Below are 13,935 nucleotides of genomic sequence, written 5' to 3' on the forward strand. Positions count from 1 at the left end.
CCTCAGGGCCCAGAATAAAGAAATGAGCTAGCATTTTTGGAGCACCTCCTGCTGCGTGCCTCACTGTAACTACAGCGTATCATTTGACTTTCCTGAGCGCTGCGGGTAGGTGTTACTCCACTTGTCCTACCGAGGAAACTTGCAAAGGTGAAGTCACTTGCTCAAGGGCTAATGGCTAGTAACGGCGAACAGACTGTCCAGCGACCTTGATTAAGTTATGTGCAATCAGCCTTCTGCATCCATGGATTCATTCAACCAACCGTGGATTGAAAAGATTTGGGGGAAAAATGATTTCTGTGTACTGAACATGTACAGACTATTTTTTCTTGCAATTATTCCCCCAATAATACAGTATAACAATACTTATTAAATATTTACATAGCATTTACATTTTATTAGGTATTGTAAGTATGGTTTGAAGTAAATGAAAGGATGTATGTAAGTTATATGCAATTATTGCACCATTTTATATAAGGGACTTGAGCATTTGTGGATTCTGGTATCTGCAGGGGGGCCTGGAACCGATCCACTGTGGATGCTGAGGGACCACTGCCGTTTCTCTACATGTGCTATCTCACTTGCAAAGAGGAAATGAAGGGGGGGGATGGGTATATACAAACACAATGAGTGAGATGTGTGACATTTGGGGGATGGTCATACTTCTGAGTGGGGAGGGGGGCATGGGCAATGTACGTAACCTTAACATTTGTACCCCCATAATACGCTGAAATTAAGAAAAAAAAAAAAAGAGGAAATGAACCTTCATCCTGCAGAGGGAAATGATGTCTGTAGTGTGCCCAGTTCCTGGCCTAGCACACAGGGCACCAAAGTCAACAGTCTACTCCTGAGGCAGCCTGAGAGAGCCGATGGCCCGGGCAAGGCGCCTGACTGGTGTTGTCAACAGGGAGGGAGGGAGGGAGCCCAGTGAGGACCCAGGCCCTGTAGTCAGCCAGCCTGGCTCAGTCCTTGCCTCATGTGACTGCAGGTCACCTTGGTTCCTTACCCTTTCTGAGCTGTAGCCCCTCGGCTGTGACACAGGGACAACAGGAGGGACCTTTTGAGGGGGCAAGTAAGACCCTGGGGCCCTTTTCCTACTCTAGCTCCGGGGAAGTCCCTCAAGTCCTCCTCTCACTCTCTGACTCCCAGCATCTCTCCCTGCTTTACGTCTCTGCCAGAGGCTTGGAAAAAATCACCCCCTTTGGGAAGAGTTGCAGCCAAGACAGAGGGGCCCCCACGTATCTCTTTCTAAGGGCCCTACTCAATTCCCTAGATAAAGAGCTGAAACTTTCCTCTGTGACCCTCAAAAGACCTCATGCGTTACTTCCTTCTGGGGATTGTCACTGCAGCTTTGGAGCATCCAAGCAGTCCGCTTGGAAAGGAAAGCGCGCCAAATAGAGCTCCTCTGAGGAGACCAAGGGTCTTGCAGTTTTAACAATTGTTTTCTCAAACTGTCTTCCAAACTCCACACACACATACACACACTCTCTCTCTCTCTCTCACACACACACACACACAAACACCCCAAGGTTCAGCAGGAATCAGGAAAACAGCTTGGAGGAAGTACAGCTGTTCCCTCTGAGGAGCTCTCATGGGGGAGGCCAGGCCTAGGAAGAGGGGGTGTTCCCTGGGAGGGGACATGAAGCATTCCTTTCACGTGAGGCAGCCAAGCCCAAGGGAGCCCAAGGAGCTGCTGTCTCCCCTTGGGAATATGACATCACTATAGGTGGGAAGGCCTCGCAAAAACAGACCGGTGTCCACACATCCTTCTCCACAGGAACCCCCTCCCATCCTGTGTGCGAGAACTCTTGGGTCAGGCGAGGGTCAGCTGTTACCCCGTCTCCAGTCAGACAAACACCCCAAAGTCACGATCTGATAGGATGTGTTTATATTTACATGGTACAATTTTAAAGCAATGACTACATTGGTCATACATATTAGAAACCATAAAAAAAAGTTAAGAACTAAAATGTACATCATACACTTGTATATATATTTTTTACACAGAGGTAAAAAGGCTTATTATAAAAAAATCAATACAACAGGGTTTTTAGTATACAGGTAAAGAATGAATTATGCTTCAGGCACTTTAATTTGTTAATGTGAGCAAACAGCTTGGGGGGGAGTCGGGGAAGCTTCTGGACAGAAAATCTTTTGGTTAATGTTTTGTTACCACAGATACAAAAATAAAATCTGAATAATTTCTCTCAAATGATTGACGTCAGTATGGCAAAGCTGACTGGGAAAATACTACACACTGTTCAGCTGCAGTGTGGCAATTAGAGAGACGTATTTACATAAATGTCCCCATGGCTGTCTTTGTGCCCTTAACCACTGCCTTCACAAACCAAAAGGTACACGTGGGGTAAGATTTGCTAGCAAAATTGTTAAAGGGTAGAAAAGAACAAAGCGTGAAGGAAGAAAGAAACATATAACGACTAGAGGTGACAATCAAAAAGCAGCTGGGATATGTGTGTTCTCACTGAAATAAATAGGGGCACTTGAACTGAGGTCTAAGGAAACATGTATTAGTGTTGTGCTTTGTAGAGAGAAGACCCTAGAGAAAGACCCTGAAGAAATGCCTCAGGGTGGGGAAGATGGTCTCTCGACAGTGCTGGAGGCTGGCTGAAGGTTTTCTAGATGTTCTCCAGGCATGGAAGAGGTTCTCTTTTCTTCCATCCATCTGTCCAGACAGCTCTCTGCTCCTTTTCCAACTGGAAAGCCCAAATCAGTTACTCCAACAAATAAAAATGTCTAACCAACTAACTCATAAGCACACTGGGTATTTACACTGCTGATCAGACTAAAGAAACACCATGGGATCGCAGAGGAGCCGAAAATACCCCCATGGAGGTGAGCATGGCTAGCACTTTCCTAATATGATTGGCAGACTGGAAAAAAGTCCCTTTCCTTGAAGACTGATGTCCTGTGTGCAAGAAAGAAGGGACAGGGAAAGGGAGGACGGGAGAGTTGGGCGATGCCTTTTGCTGGCCATTACCACAGAAAGATCATGGCAGGAAGAACAGCCAGCGTTGACAAGCCCGTCCCTTGTGGCCTCCACGAGGTTCTGATTGTACTATGCTAGGTACAGGTAATCACTCTTGACTGCTTTCTTCAATAAGAAGATTTGGCTATTTCTTGCAATATATTAGAAAAATACTCTTTTCCAGATAATTAGAAACCTCCTACGTGGTGAGGCGACAGGCAGAACCAGTCGGCTGACCTAACCATCTGTGCACCCAAAGTGGCAAGTTTGGGTTTGGAGTTGCAGGAGAAAGACACTTAGGCATTGGAAGGGTTTTTACATATGGCCTTGTTTTTTCCCCAAGTATAAATGAAGAATTTGGTGATGTGAAATTGAGTCCAAAATAACAACAAAAACATAAACCCATGAACAAAATGCAACCCACCACTCTTCAAATATTATGACATTTAAAATCCACTCCCCCCAGTTAATATAAAATAGCCATGGGGGGGGGGGAGGAAGGAAGCTCCTATAGTTTTATTCACCACAACCTTAGTGTTTCTCAGTTGGAACTTGTTCATAGAACACTGGTTTGTGTTTGAGTAAACTATTTTGCAAAATACGAGCAAAATTTCTTACTTCATTAGTGTCATTCTAATATTGTGAAATTTTTAGAAGTGGTAGCAACACAATTTTAAAAAGTTCTACTTTAGGGATAACTGGGGAGGCTAGTAGAAACCTGAAATCCCCTTTCTAGCCCTAGTCCAAGAGGCTGCAATGCAGTTTAAGGAATTTTCCTAATTCTTACAAGTTAATCTGAAGTTAAGGCTTGATTCTCAGTCATTTTATGGGTGAATGTTTTGCATCAGCGAATAATTTCGACAGATTTTTTTGGGTGCAGAAAATGATGATGGGCTAAAGATAGAAACTGCAGCTTACATGGGAAATTTGGCTTTAGAAAAGTTAAAGCAATATTGTTTTGTGGTACAAGTTTGTTAACTAGCTCACCTCCTATACATAGTAAGTGACTGCAGGTTTAAATGCTTCCGGTAGGGTTTCATCATTCTGACATCACACATCCGCAGGCACCTGATGCTTGCTAGCAACTGGCAAGCTGAACCAAGAGAAAGATAGTCTTCGTACTCTTGGGAAAAAAACAACTACGAAACCCACCAAAAATCATTAGTTCCAACTGCAGACACCTTTGAACTGGAAGAGGTGGGGGAGGAAAGAGGAAATCGACACATGGCAAGACAGTGAGCTTGGTTCCAGATTGTTAATAATACACGAGTCTATGCCGAAGGTTCCTTCCTTAGAACACCGTGTGGGCATGTGCATGGGTGCGTGGCTGATGCAGTGTGGGGGCTGGGGCGGTGGAGCACACCCGGCAGGTGCCCCTGGCTGGAACGGTGCCCCAAGGAACCAGGGAGCTGGCGGGCCTCTTGCTCTCCTCGCGCCTCGGAGTGGAAGGGAGCAGGGGAGGAGATGACAGTATGTGAGAGACAACGAGTTCCCCTGCGGTTGTGGATGGAGGGGGGAGAAGGGAGAGAAACCGAGTCAGGCGGCGGCTTTGTGCTTCCCGCCGCAGCACCTGCACATCACTCCGCAGTGGTAGCAGGCCCGAAGAGGCAGGTAACAGCACATACAGGGGGCCAAGAAAGACAAGGCAATAAGAGCCATCCACCGGAGGCAAAACTTCTCGTCGCTAGTATCGCACGAGCAAGGGTCTGTATAGTCTCCCTCGGGGTCCGACATACAGTGGTAGAGCATGCTGTCCGCACACCACATACAGCTCACCCGGCGGATGCAAGTTCTCACGGAGTCGGGCGCGTCCTGACAGTGGCCCCTCCGGTTCTCCTCGTGGTTGAACATGTCCCTGCAGTACACGCACCGCGAGCGCTCGCCGTCCTCCTTCCGCCGCCGGGACTTGCCCCGCGGGGGCTGCGTCTTGATCACGCTGCCCCCGCGGCCTTTGGGGTCCTCGCCAAGGCCAAAGTCTGAAGAGTCCACGTAGGGGTAGTTGTAGTCGTGCTTGGGGACCTCGCCCTTGGCGAAGCGCACGTAGGAGTCCGCGTCCTCCGAGGGGTCCGGGTACTTGCCCCGGACCGGCGCGTGCCGGTAATCCTCGTACCCCGTCATCCAGATCTTCTCCCGCGGGTTGATGCGCACGATCTCCTCGTCGTCGTCCGGGAAGCTCACCTGGCGGTAGGGCCTTGGCATCGGCTGCCCCGGGAAAGAGGAGACGTTATTTTGTACCGATAGTCATAAAAACGCCTCCCTACAAATCCTCCAAAATGCACCTGTCACCTCCACAGAGGCACTTCTTGAAGAAACTGACCCATCCTGTCATGACAGAACATCTTGCCCATCAGTCAAAGATGTATTTCAAACTGAGTCTCAATCCACTGCTGGGTCAGAAAAATCAAATTGAATGGGTTGAGACTACCACTATTTTCCCTTTTCAATGAAGTATTAGCACAGGCAGGGAAGTACGCATGTGGCGAGAGTAGTTTGTTGAGTGCTCAGGCGCCGGGCACATCCTGATCCAGAGCAGGACCTGCCCCCCAGAACATCCCCCACCTCCCCCAGGTACTCCCGCCCCCAAGGTGAGGGCTAGGCTGAATTCTAACAGCTTAGATAAGTTTTGCCTGTTTTTGTACAGTATGTTCTCTTTTGTAAGACTGGCTGCTGCTGCTTTTTTTTTTTTTTTTCCATGAAACAGCATAAGGCTACTGGAATGCACTGCATGTTATAAGGGTAAGTACTGTGTCCCGGAACTTCATCATCTTTGCGTGTGCAGTATCTGCACGCAGGGTCACATTATACGATGCATTTCTCACTGCAGGTCATGCTCCAAAGGGCAACAGGAGGATACTAGAAAATGTAAGGCTCACCTTGGAATCTGGTTGGGAAGATACGACGCACAGATAAGGGAAGGGTAAGAGTGAAGGCTCGGACTGCTGACCACCTGGGTCTGAATCCTGCCAGGATCTCACAGTGTGTGACCAGACCCAGAGCCATACCCTTAACATTCATATCCAAACTGCATTCTCCCCTAGGGTGAAAGAGTCTTTTCTCTACTGTTAGTCCTGCTACAGTTTACAACAGTACCTTGTCCAGAGAGGCAAGCACTGAATAAATATTTATTGCACAGATGCATGTAACTCTACCTTGCTCAGGGCATCTCAGTTGAGGCAGAGAATGAGATTTCCCACCTTCAAAGTCCTTTGGGCATGAAGAATTTTTAAGGGGCAAGGAACTTGGGTCTGGAGTGACCCACTGCAGTCAAATGCTGACTACAAATTTATTAGCAAGTCACTAAGACTCAGTTTCCCTGTCTATCAAGCTGCATAGGACCATTGTGAGAATGAAGAGAGTTACCTATGCAGAGTGTCAGCTCAAAGCCTGGCAACACAAGATGAACTGGGTATCTGTTGCCACCACTGCCATTATAATATTGCTATAGAATTTATCACATGGTAATTATTATAGATTTACCTGTCACTTCCCACCAAACTGTGAGCTTCTTGAGGACAGGGGCCATGTCTCACACATTTTGCTTTAATTCCCATCAAACTCTGTTATCAGTTTCCCAGACTGAAAAAATCACAATTCTGAAGGATTTCAAAACAAATCTAGGAAGCTGATTTGGGCTTTGCTAATTTTTATTTTGCAAAGTAAGGAAAATTAAAAAGTCAATTTCCATCTACTGCAACCATAATATGATTTTTAAAAAAGATACAAAAGGACATTTCAATGCCAAAATATTAGGATGCACACAACAGAATGTTTTAAAACGAGTCAAATAAACCTAGCTTTATGTTAAAAAACAAAACAAACAAAAAACCTTCACTGCCCTGTGTTCCTTTTTTCTTATTTCGAAGCAGTCTAGTGGCCACATCACCCCATGTGGGCACCAGTCCATGCCCCATGATTTGGGAACCTGCTCCTCAACGCAGCCACTTGATAAATATTTGTTGAAATACTAAATTCCAGACTCTAGCTACATCCCTGAGCAAGACTGGGGCTGCTGCCTGAGATGGCAGGGGGCTGAGGCCAAGTGTGCAGCGTTCCTCAGTCTTGACTGTGGCTCTGCTTTCACACAAAGCCAGGAGGCCCTTTGCACAGACCAACACCAGGGGCAGCGTAGCACCTGGGTGAGGACAGACCTGGATCTGAATCTCATTCCACTAGGTGCTCCATCTCCCCTCGCCTCAGCTTCCTCATCTGTAAACCGGGGATGCTGACAACTTGTGGGAAAATTTGTGAAGATTAAACCAGAGAAAGCATATAGAAGGCTTGGCAATGTGTCTGGCACAAAGAAAACTCTGAATGGGGCTGAGGTGCCACCACGACCACCACCACCTTCAATATGGGGTGGGGAAAAGAGTTGGAGAACGGAAAAGGCCTGGGCTTGGGGCGTTTGGCTGAATGGGAGGAAAGGAGGCCATCCCAGAATCAAAGCCACCCCCCTGATGACCTCAGAGAAGTGAGACTGCTGCTCACCTGATCGAGGTGATAGTGGTCTGTAGGGTATGGGTCGTGAAGGTGGCCCAGGGTATAAATCCTCCGGTGCTCACAGGATGTGGGTGAGGAGATTGTCCGAGTAGGTTGTTCCCTCTTCTGAGAGGAGTTAGAAGAACTGTCTGTAGCTGTCTGTTTAGAGGGAGGTAACAAGAGTCAATTAAAAAACAGTAACAACAAAAACCCACATACCAAACCGCAACATGTAGTATTCAAATACCATCTCTTCGCCAACTGAGACATCTTGCTGGACTTCCCCAAATCCTGAGTTTATCCCGGCTGTGGCAGAGAAAACATGATGTGGATGGCTCAACAGGCGAAGAAACCCAGCCGCCAGACCCTGCAAAGTTGGGTTTGCTTTCTCAAATGTGGGAGCAGCGACTGGCTTTGGGCAAAGGGCTCAATATAGTAGGCTCCTGCTGGTGTGTTGCTGTCTGATCAAGCAGGGTTACCCCATGTGTGGCCCTAGTTGCGAGGTACCATGGGCAGCAGGAGAGATGTAGACAGGCGAAAATAAACCCCAAATGTTTATATGTGGGGTGAACCCCAGCCTGGGAAAGTCTCAGAGGTAAGGATACCTCTAGGGTATCATAAATATGGGCTTTCCAGGAAGAAATCTTATAATCTTTGGGGTTGGAGGCAACCCTTGGGGATCACTTTAAACTAGAAGTGAGATGGATGACTGCACAGAACAAAGCCACCCCTGTGGAGGTGAGTGCAGAGCTGGTTTTCCTCGTTGAGATGACGAGTTACAATTGGAGACTCCAACCAGATCATTGCTGAAGGTGATCAGCTGTCACTATGGATGGTATGTGCAGATCCCACCAGCACAGGTGGTCTCACTGCCACCCAATATACCATCTACGTGCCACAAGCTCCCACCTGAGAGACTCGGAGAAGCAGGCCAATGGATCCCAGGTGGTGGCTGCTCTCTACAACCCTCTGGGCCCAGGGGCCACATACTCATAAAGGCTTTGCTAAATACAGCTGGCAATGACCTTTAAAACCAGGGCCCCTCAGAATCCCCACCCTTCCGTCAGCTTCCTTCCTTAGAGTGACTCCCCCCTACAATAGACGAAAAGGTTTTCCTTGATATCTGGGTGTCCCACTTCTGGCAAACATATGGGAACTCCTTCTTGGCTGTGCTTCTTACTCTCATCTTCATTCCTCTCTGTGTATGTCTCTTTATTTTACATGTTTTTCTTAGCCAACATAAATCCTTTTGGGGACAAGGCCAGATAAAACAAATAGACTTATAAAAGTTCTTTTTATCCTCCTCCCCATTCGTAAAATAATATATACTCAGAAAAGGGGACTACAAGAATTCAGGAAATTGAAAAGACCCACATTGCCATTAAGCAGCACAATCACTGTTCATTTCTAAAGCTTGGTCGACATGTGTGACATCTCTTCAGGGACCCAACCTCCTGGATTTTTCTCTGCTTGGGTTTGGTCCATGTGATGCTAGTGCCTGTTTCCGATCCCCTAATCCCTAGAGACTGATTCTGATACGAACACATGCTGCTCTCTGAAGCTATACAGAAAGACTTTTGACAGAGAGGGCAGAAGCTGCTGTCTCCAACACTGCGATCAGGATCTAAGGGTCCCATAAGCCTGGCTTTCTGGTGAGCACACAGAAATGATCTATGTGAGGATGAAGGGAAGCAGAACCGAGAGGACTCCCAAGGACATCTCTTGAGCTTCTCGATCCAGCCAAGCCCAGGATTTCCCACTGATAATTCTCTTTTGTTACCTAAGCCAGAATGCACTGGGTTTGTCACCTAGGCGCACTCTGTTCTTGCTTCTGTTTCCTTCCTGTGGCAGTAGTTCCACCTGCAACACCTCTGGGCCTCTCTGTGCCTTGCTCACTCCTCCCCAGATGGGGGCAGTGGGCTGGGCATGTGGTCTGCTACTTCCTTCCTCTGCCTCTTGGGAACCATGCAACGGGCAGACAGCACGTGTCAATGGCCACTCTTGTGCGGTGTGGTCCACCTAGAGGTCAAGGGCCTGCCTCTCCAGAGCGCCCATGCCTAGCCGGGCAGGTCTGTCTAATCTTGGGGTCTGACTCTGGGATGTCCCTTCTTGCAGTTGTAAGCCAGGGCTGGCCACATTAGTATAATGATAGAGTGTCTCCTGACTTTTTTACTCAATTTGTTTCCCAGTAACAGAAAGACACTAAACTGATACATAACACTTTTTACTTTCTTCCAAACTCAGGCCCGCTCTCCAACTCTCACTGGCCTATGTCTTTCAAGGCAGCGCCTCCCTTTTTTATCACATAAAGCAAACGACTCTGAACACTGCCAGATCATGAGAGTATAGTCCTGAGCTGCATGTGAATACCATTCCTTAGCACAGCCTGCAGGTAACAGGTAAAATACCATCTACAAGTCACACCTAGGCACACGGGGGACTCCGAGAGATGAGGGATCCTGCCCGTGGTGGCATGCGGTCACTGGCAGAGCTGGCACTGAAACAGGCTCACTGACCACAAAGCCCAGTGAGATTTCTAATGCACCACATCGCCGCCTCTCAAACGCAGGCGAGCCCACTTCCAATTCCTACTCTGGGATGTATTTTGTTGAAATTAACACAAAGTACAACTTCTTCAAGTAAGATGGTGCACCCTGCTTTATACACACCAAGATGAGGGGATGGCGTCTCACAATATAAAGGTTACTAAGGATCTCAACAAATACCTTTCGAATGAGTAGATAAGGGTCCTTCAGTGTGATTCAAATCTTAAGAGTTAAATTCTATCCAACATCCACAGTACAGTCATCTATTAGGTTAGACATTATACTTATGTTGCCCATTGTAATATGCTCTCAGCATTTAGTTCTCAGAAGCCCAGGTAACATGTAACAGTCACCTCCATGTTAGCCTCGTGTTCACCCTAATCCCACCTACTTTCTGTGACCCATGTTTGGGTTAACAGTGTATAGAAAGAAAGTCACTCTCTCATGAGGCACATGCAGTTTTTCCTAGGATGCACTAGTCAATCAGAAACACCACCTTCTGATGCACCATCCTACCTCCTCGATCCCAGCCACCTCTTCCCACTGCACAGGCAAGTGCAAAGCTCCCTAGATACTGGTCAGAGGATGGAGATTGAGAAAGGCTTGCAATATCTCCTAATGTAATGACAAATTTGCACAAAGGAGCAAGAAGGCCAGAAGACATCAAGAGGCACCTGCAGGCCACTGCCCTGACGGCAGAGCTGAGGGTACGGCCTCGCCCGGCCTGCAGCCTTCCGTGCCCAACTGCTCCAAGTTTGGGGGGAAGAAGAGGTTCCATCAGAAGCTGATGCTTATTTCAGATCTATACTATCAGATAAAGCTTGCAAAGCGGTGAGTGTGACCTACAAATGAAAGAAATGTACTATCAGGGTACCTCCAAGGAAGGCAAGGGAAAAAAATATCCCTTAAAACTACATGCAACTCTGAACTGGCTCTCCTGTAACTCTGCTGTGGTTTGCACAGACCACAGAACAGCAGCCCAAGGTATGCACATACACACTACAAAGGCAAGATTTATAAACATCTCCATTATTTCTGTGCACAAGCTACTGACACCTATCAACCTACCAATCCAATAGCTGTCACCTTCAACTGAAAGACTTGGCAATCACACGCCCTCTGGCTATGTTTTACACTAGACTTGCTCTCCAGTGGGTGTTTCTAAACTCTAAGGGCTTTGAATTCAAAAAGAGCAAAAGCAGAGGTCCTCTGTGCTCAGGGACTTCAGGATTCTAAGAAGGGCAGCTTCAGCAACACATTTCCCAGCATCCTGAGAGAACAAGGTCAGAGTAGGTGTTGAATGCCTCTTGCTGTGGACAGTGAGGCTGGGCACTGCCATCTGGAAGGTCTTGTGTACCATGATGCAGTGAGCAACAGCCCTTGTCACCTGCAAATGTACCTTCAAAAAAACAAAAACAGAAATTACCCCCCCCCCCAAAAAAAAAGACCCTTCTGGGCTCAGGCAAACTAAACTTGAATCATTCTCATCTGTAAAATCTTCCTCAGGGTTACTGCAAAAACGAAATAAGATTTAAAATTTCTATTTGCTAAACTATTATTGCTGATATATGGGAAAGTTATTGATTCTGTATGTTGATCCTATATCTGGTCCCTTTGCTTAGTTAGCTATCTTATAAAACTTAAAATAATTTATCAAGCAATTCTCTGGATTTTTCTAAGTAAATCATTTCACCCAGAAAAGAAAGTTTGATTTACTTTCCAATATTTATACCCTCTTTTTCCATCTTATTGCATCTTTTGTCAGGGTTTCCAGCATGACATGGAAAAACAGAGGCAACAGTACCCTGCTTGTATTGAACTTGACTTTGATGGAAAAAGTTCCAATGACTCTCTATTTGATACAATGTTTCTAGTACCTGAAGTGATTATATAACCCCAAAAGATATTGGATGTCACTATATGATTTTTTGGTATCTACTGAAATGATTTCACTGTCTTTTCTCCTTTAATTAAATTATTAATTAATTCACTTAGAGACAGCCTCTCGCTCTAATTGCCTGGGCTAGAGAGCACTGGCACAGCATAGTTTACTACAGCCCCAAACTCCTGGGCTCAAGCGATCCTCCTGCTTCAGCCTCCTGAGTAGCTGGGACTACAGGCATGTGCCACCATGTCTGCCTATTTTTTTATATATGTATTTTTAGTTGTCCAACTAATTTCTTTCTATTTTTTTTAGTAGAGACGGGGTCTCGCTCTTGCTCAGGCTGGTCTCAAACTCCTGAGCTCAGACGATCCTCCCACCTTGGCCTCCCAGAGTGCTAGGATTACAGGCGTGAGCCACCACACCCGGCCAAAAAGATTTTTCTTAAAAACTTTGTTTTTAGTTGGGGTATGACATATACAGATACAAATCATAAGCATACAGTTTAATTCACTTTTACATATTTATATACCTATGTAACCACAACTAATATCAAAATATAGAATATTTTCAGCCTTTTAGAAGGCCTTCTTGTTTTCCTTTTGAAAGTAGTAATCCTCCTAAAGTAACTATTATTCTGATTTCTATCAATATATATCTGTTTTTCCAGTTTTTGAACTTTATATAAATAAAATCATATGGAATGTACTGCATGTGTCTGACTTCTTTCACTCAAAATTTTATCTGTAAGTTTACCTTGTAGCTGAAATTTATTCTTTATGCTGTATGGTATTCTATATTATGAATATACCATATTTTTTATCCATTCTCCTGGACATTTTATTGTTTCCAGTTTGGGGATATTGGGGATAAAGTTGCTATGCACATTCTTAAAAAAAAAGTTGAAACAGAATTTTAGAAAAAATTGATTTTAATATTATGATAACTTGACAATAAATCAAAATCTGAAGTGCTGGTGACACTGGGCTGAGGCTACCTGGGCTAATGAACTGGCTGCTTCCCCAAGGTCAGTGCTGCTTGGATTGGGTGGCAACTGGTCTGAATGGAGACAGGCTAGTAGCAGGTTGATGTGTTGCACAAACCTGAGGCCACCCCCTCCTACTGTCCAGGTCTACTTGGTACACTGTGACTGCTTACTCCTGGAAGCTTAGCTACTCTTCCCTGTCCTATGGAGGGACCTTGAGTTTACTAGCAAATTCCCAAAGACCCACGTGTAACTGTTCACATGCCCTGGGCCCGGGAATGAGCCTTCTTCATTTTCCAAATGAAGCTCAAGGAGGCAGGGAAAGAACCAAAAGGCCAGGCCAGCTGAGGAGACAGTTTGCTTAAACTGTCCATCCCGGGCTGGAATTCTGGCTGTGGATCAAGGGCTTTTGGGGGCATTAAGGGATGAATTGGATGCATTTCAAAGTTCACATTTCAAAGTGAAACAAATCTTTTGGGGGCTGTGTACATCCCTTCAGTTCCCCTGTGTTTTCCTGCTAAATCTGTTTTTCCAAAAGGGTCAGGGGTTGGGGGCAGCGGCAGCTGGCACAGCGCTGAGGGAGAGGAAAGGTGTGCCCGGGGCTGTCTTCTCAAGGAGGACGCTCCCACCTAGCACGTGCCCCAGACGACGAGAAGGCGGCCACCAGCAATTCCCTTCTCCTGGGGGATGGTGATAGGGGGGACGAACCTGTTCCAAGGCGGCAAGCAAACAAGCCATTTCGTCATCCCTGCGTCCCCAGGAACGCAAGAGCTGACTGAAGAAACCACAAAACACAGAGAGCCAAGCCCTGTCTGAGCAGCCATTTCAGGAGGTCACCAGGCCTATAGGTTTTGAGTAAGGTACAGTATAGACAAGAAAGAAATTGCTTAAGGAGCTAGACTAGGCATCCTCAAACTACGGCTCGTGGGCCACATGCGGGTGGTTTTTGCCCGTTTGTTTTTTTACTTCAAAATAAGATATGTGCAGTGTGTACAGGAATTTGTTCATAGTTTTTTAAAAACTATAGTCCGGTCCTCCAACGGTCTGAGGAACAGTGAACTGG

The 13,935-nt window shown here is 46.3% G+C and overlaps 1 protein-coding gene across 2 annotated transcripts in view; it reads right to left on the reverse strand.

Moving 5' to 3' along the window:
* Window positions 1-1,868: 1,868 nt before the first annotated feature.
* The window catches only part of SPRED2 (sprouty related EVH1 domain containing 2), a 110,508-nt gene continuing 98,441 nt past the window's right edge, over window positions 1,869-13,935 (reverse strand). For both annotated transcript variants that reach the window (XM_012764947.3, XM_012764948.2), the window contains exons 5-6: window positions 7,469-7,618; window positions 1,869-5,185 (exon numbers count right to left, since the gene is read on the reverse strand). In XM_012764947.3, coding sequence (XP_012620401.2) covers window positions 4,520-5,185; window positions 7,469-7,618 — 816 coding nt within the window. In that variant the 3' untranslated portion in view covers window positions 1,869-4,519. The remainder of the gene's footprint in view (window positions 5,186-7,468; window positions 7,619-13,935) is intronic.

Source organism: Microcebus murinus, chromosome 3, assembly GCF_040939455.1.
Source record: "Microcebus murinus isolate Inina chromosome 3, M.murinus_Inina_mat1.0, whole genome shotgun sequence".
NCBI classification, from domain to species: Eukaryota; Metazoa; Chordata; class Mammalia; order Primates; family Cheirogaleidae; genus Microcebus; species Microcebus murinus.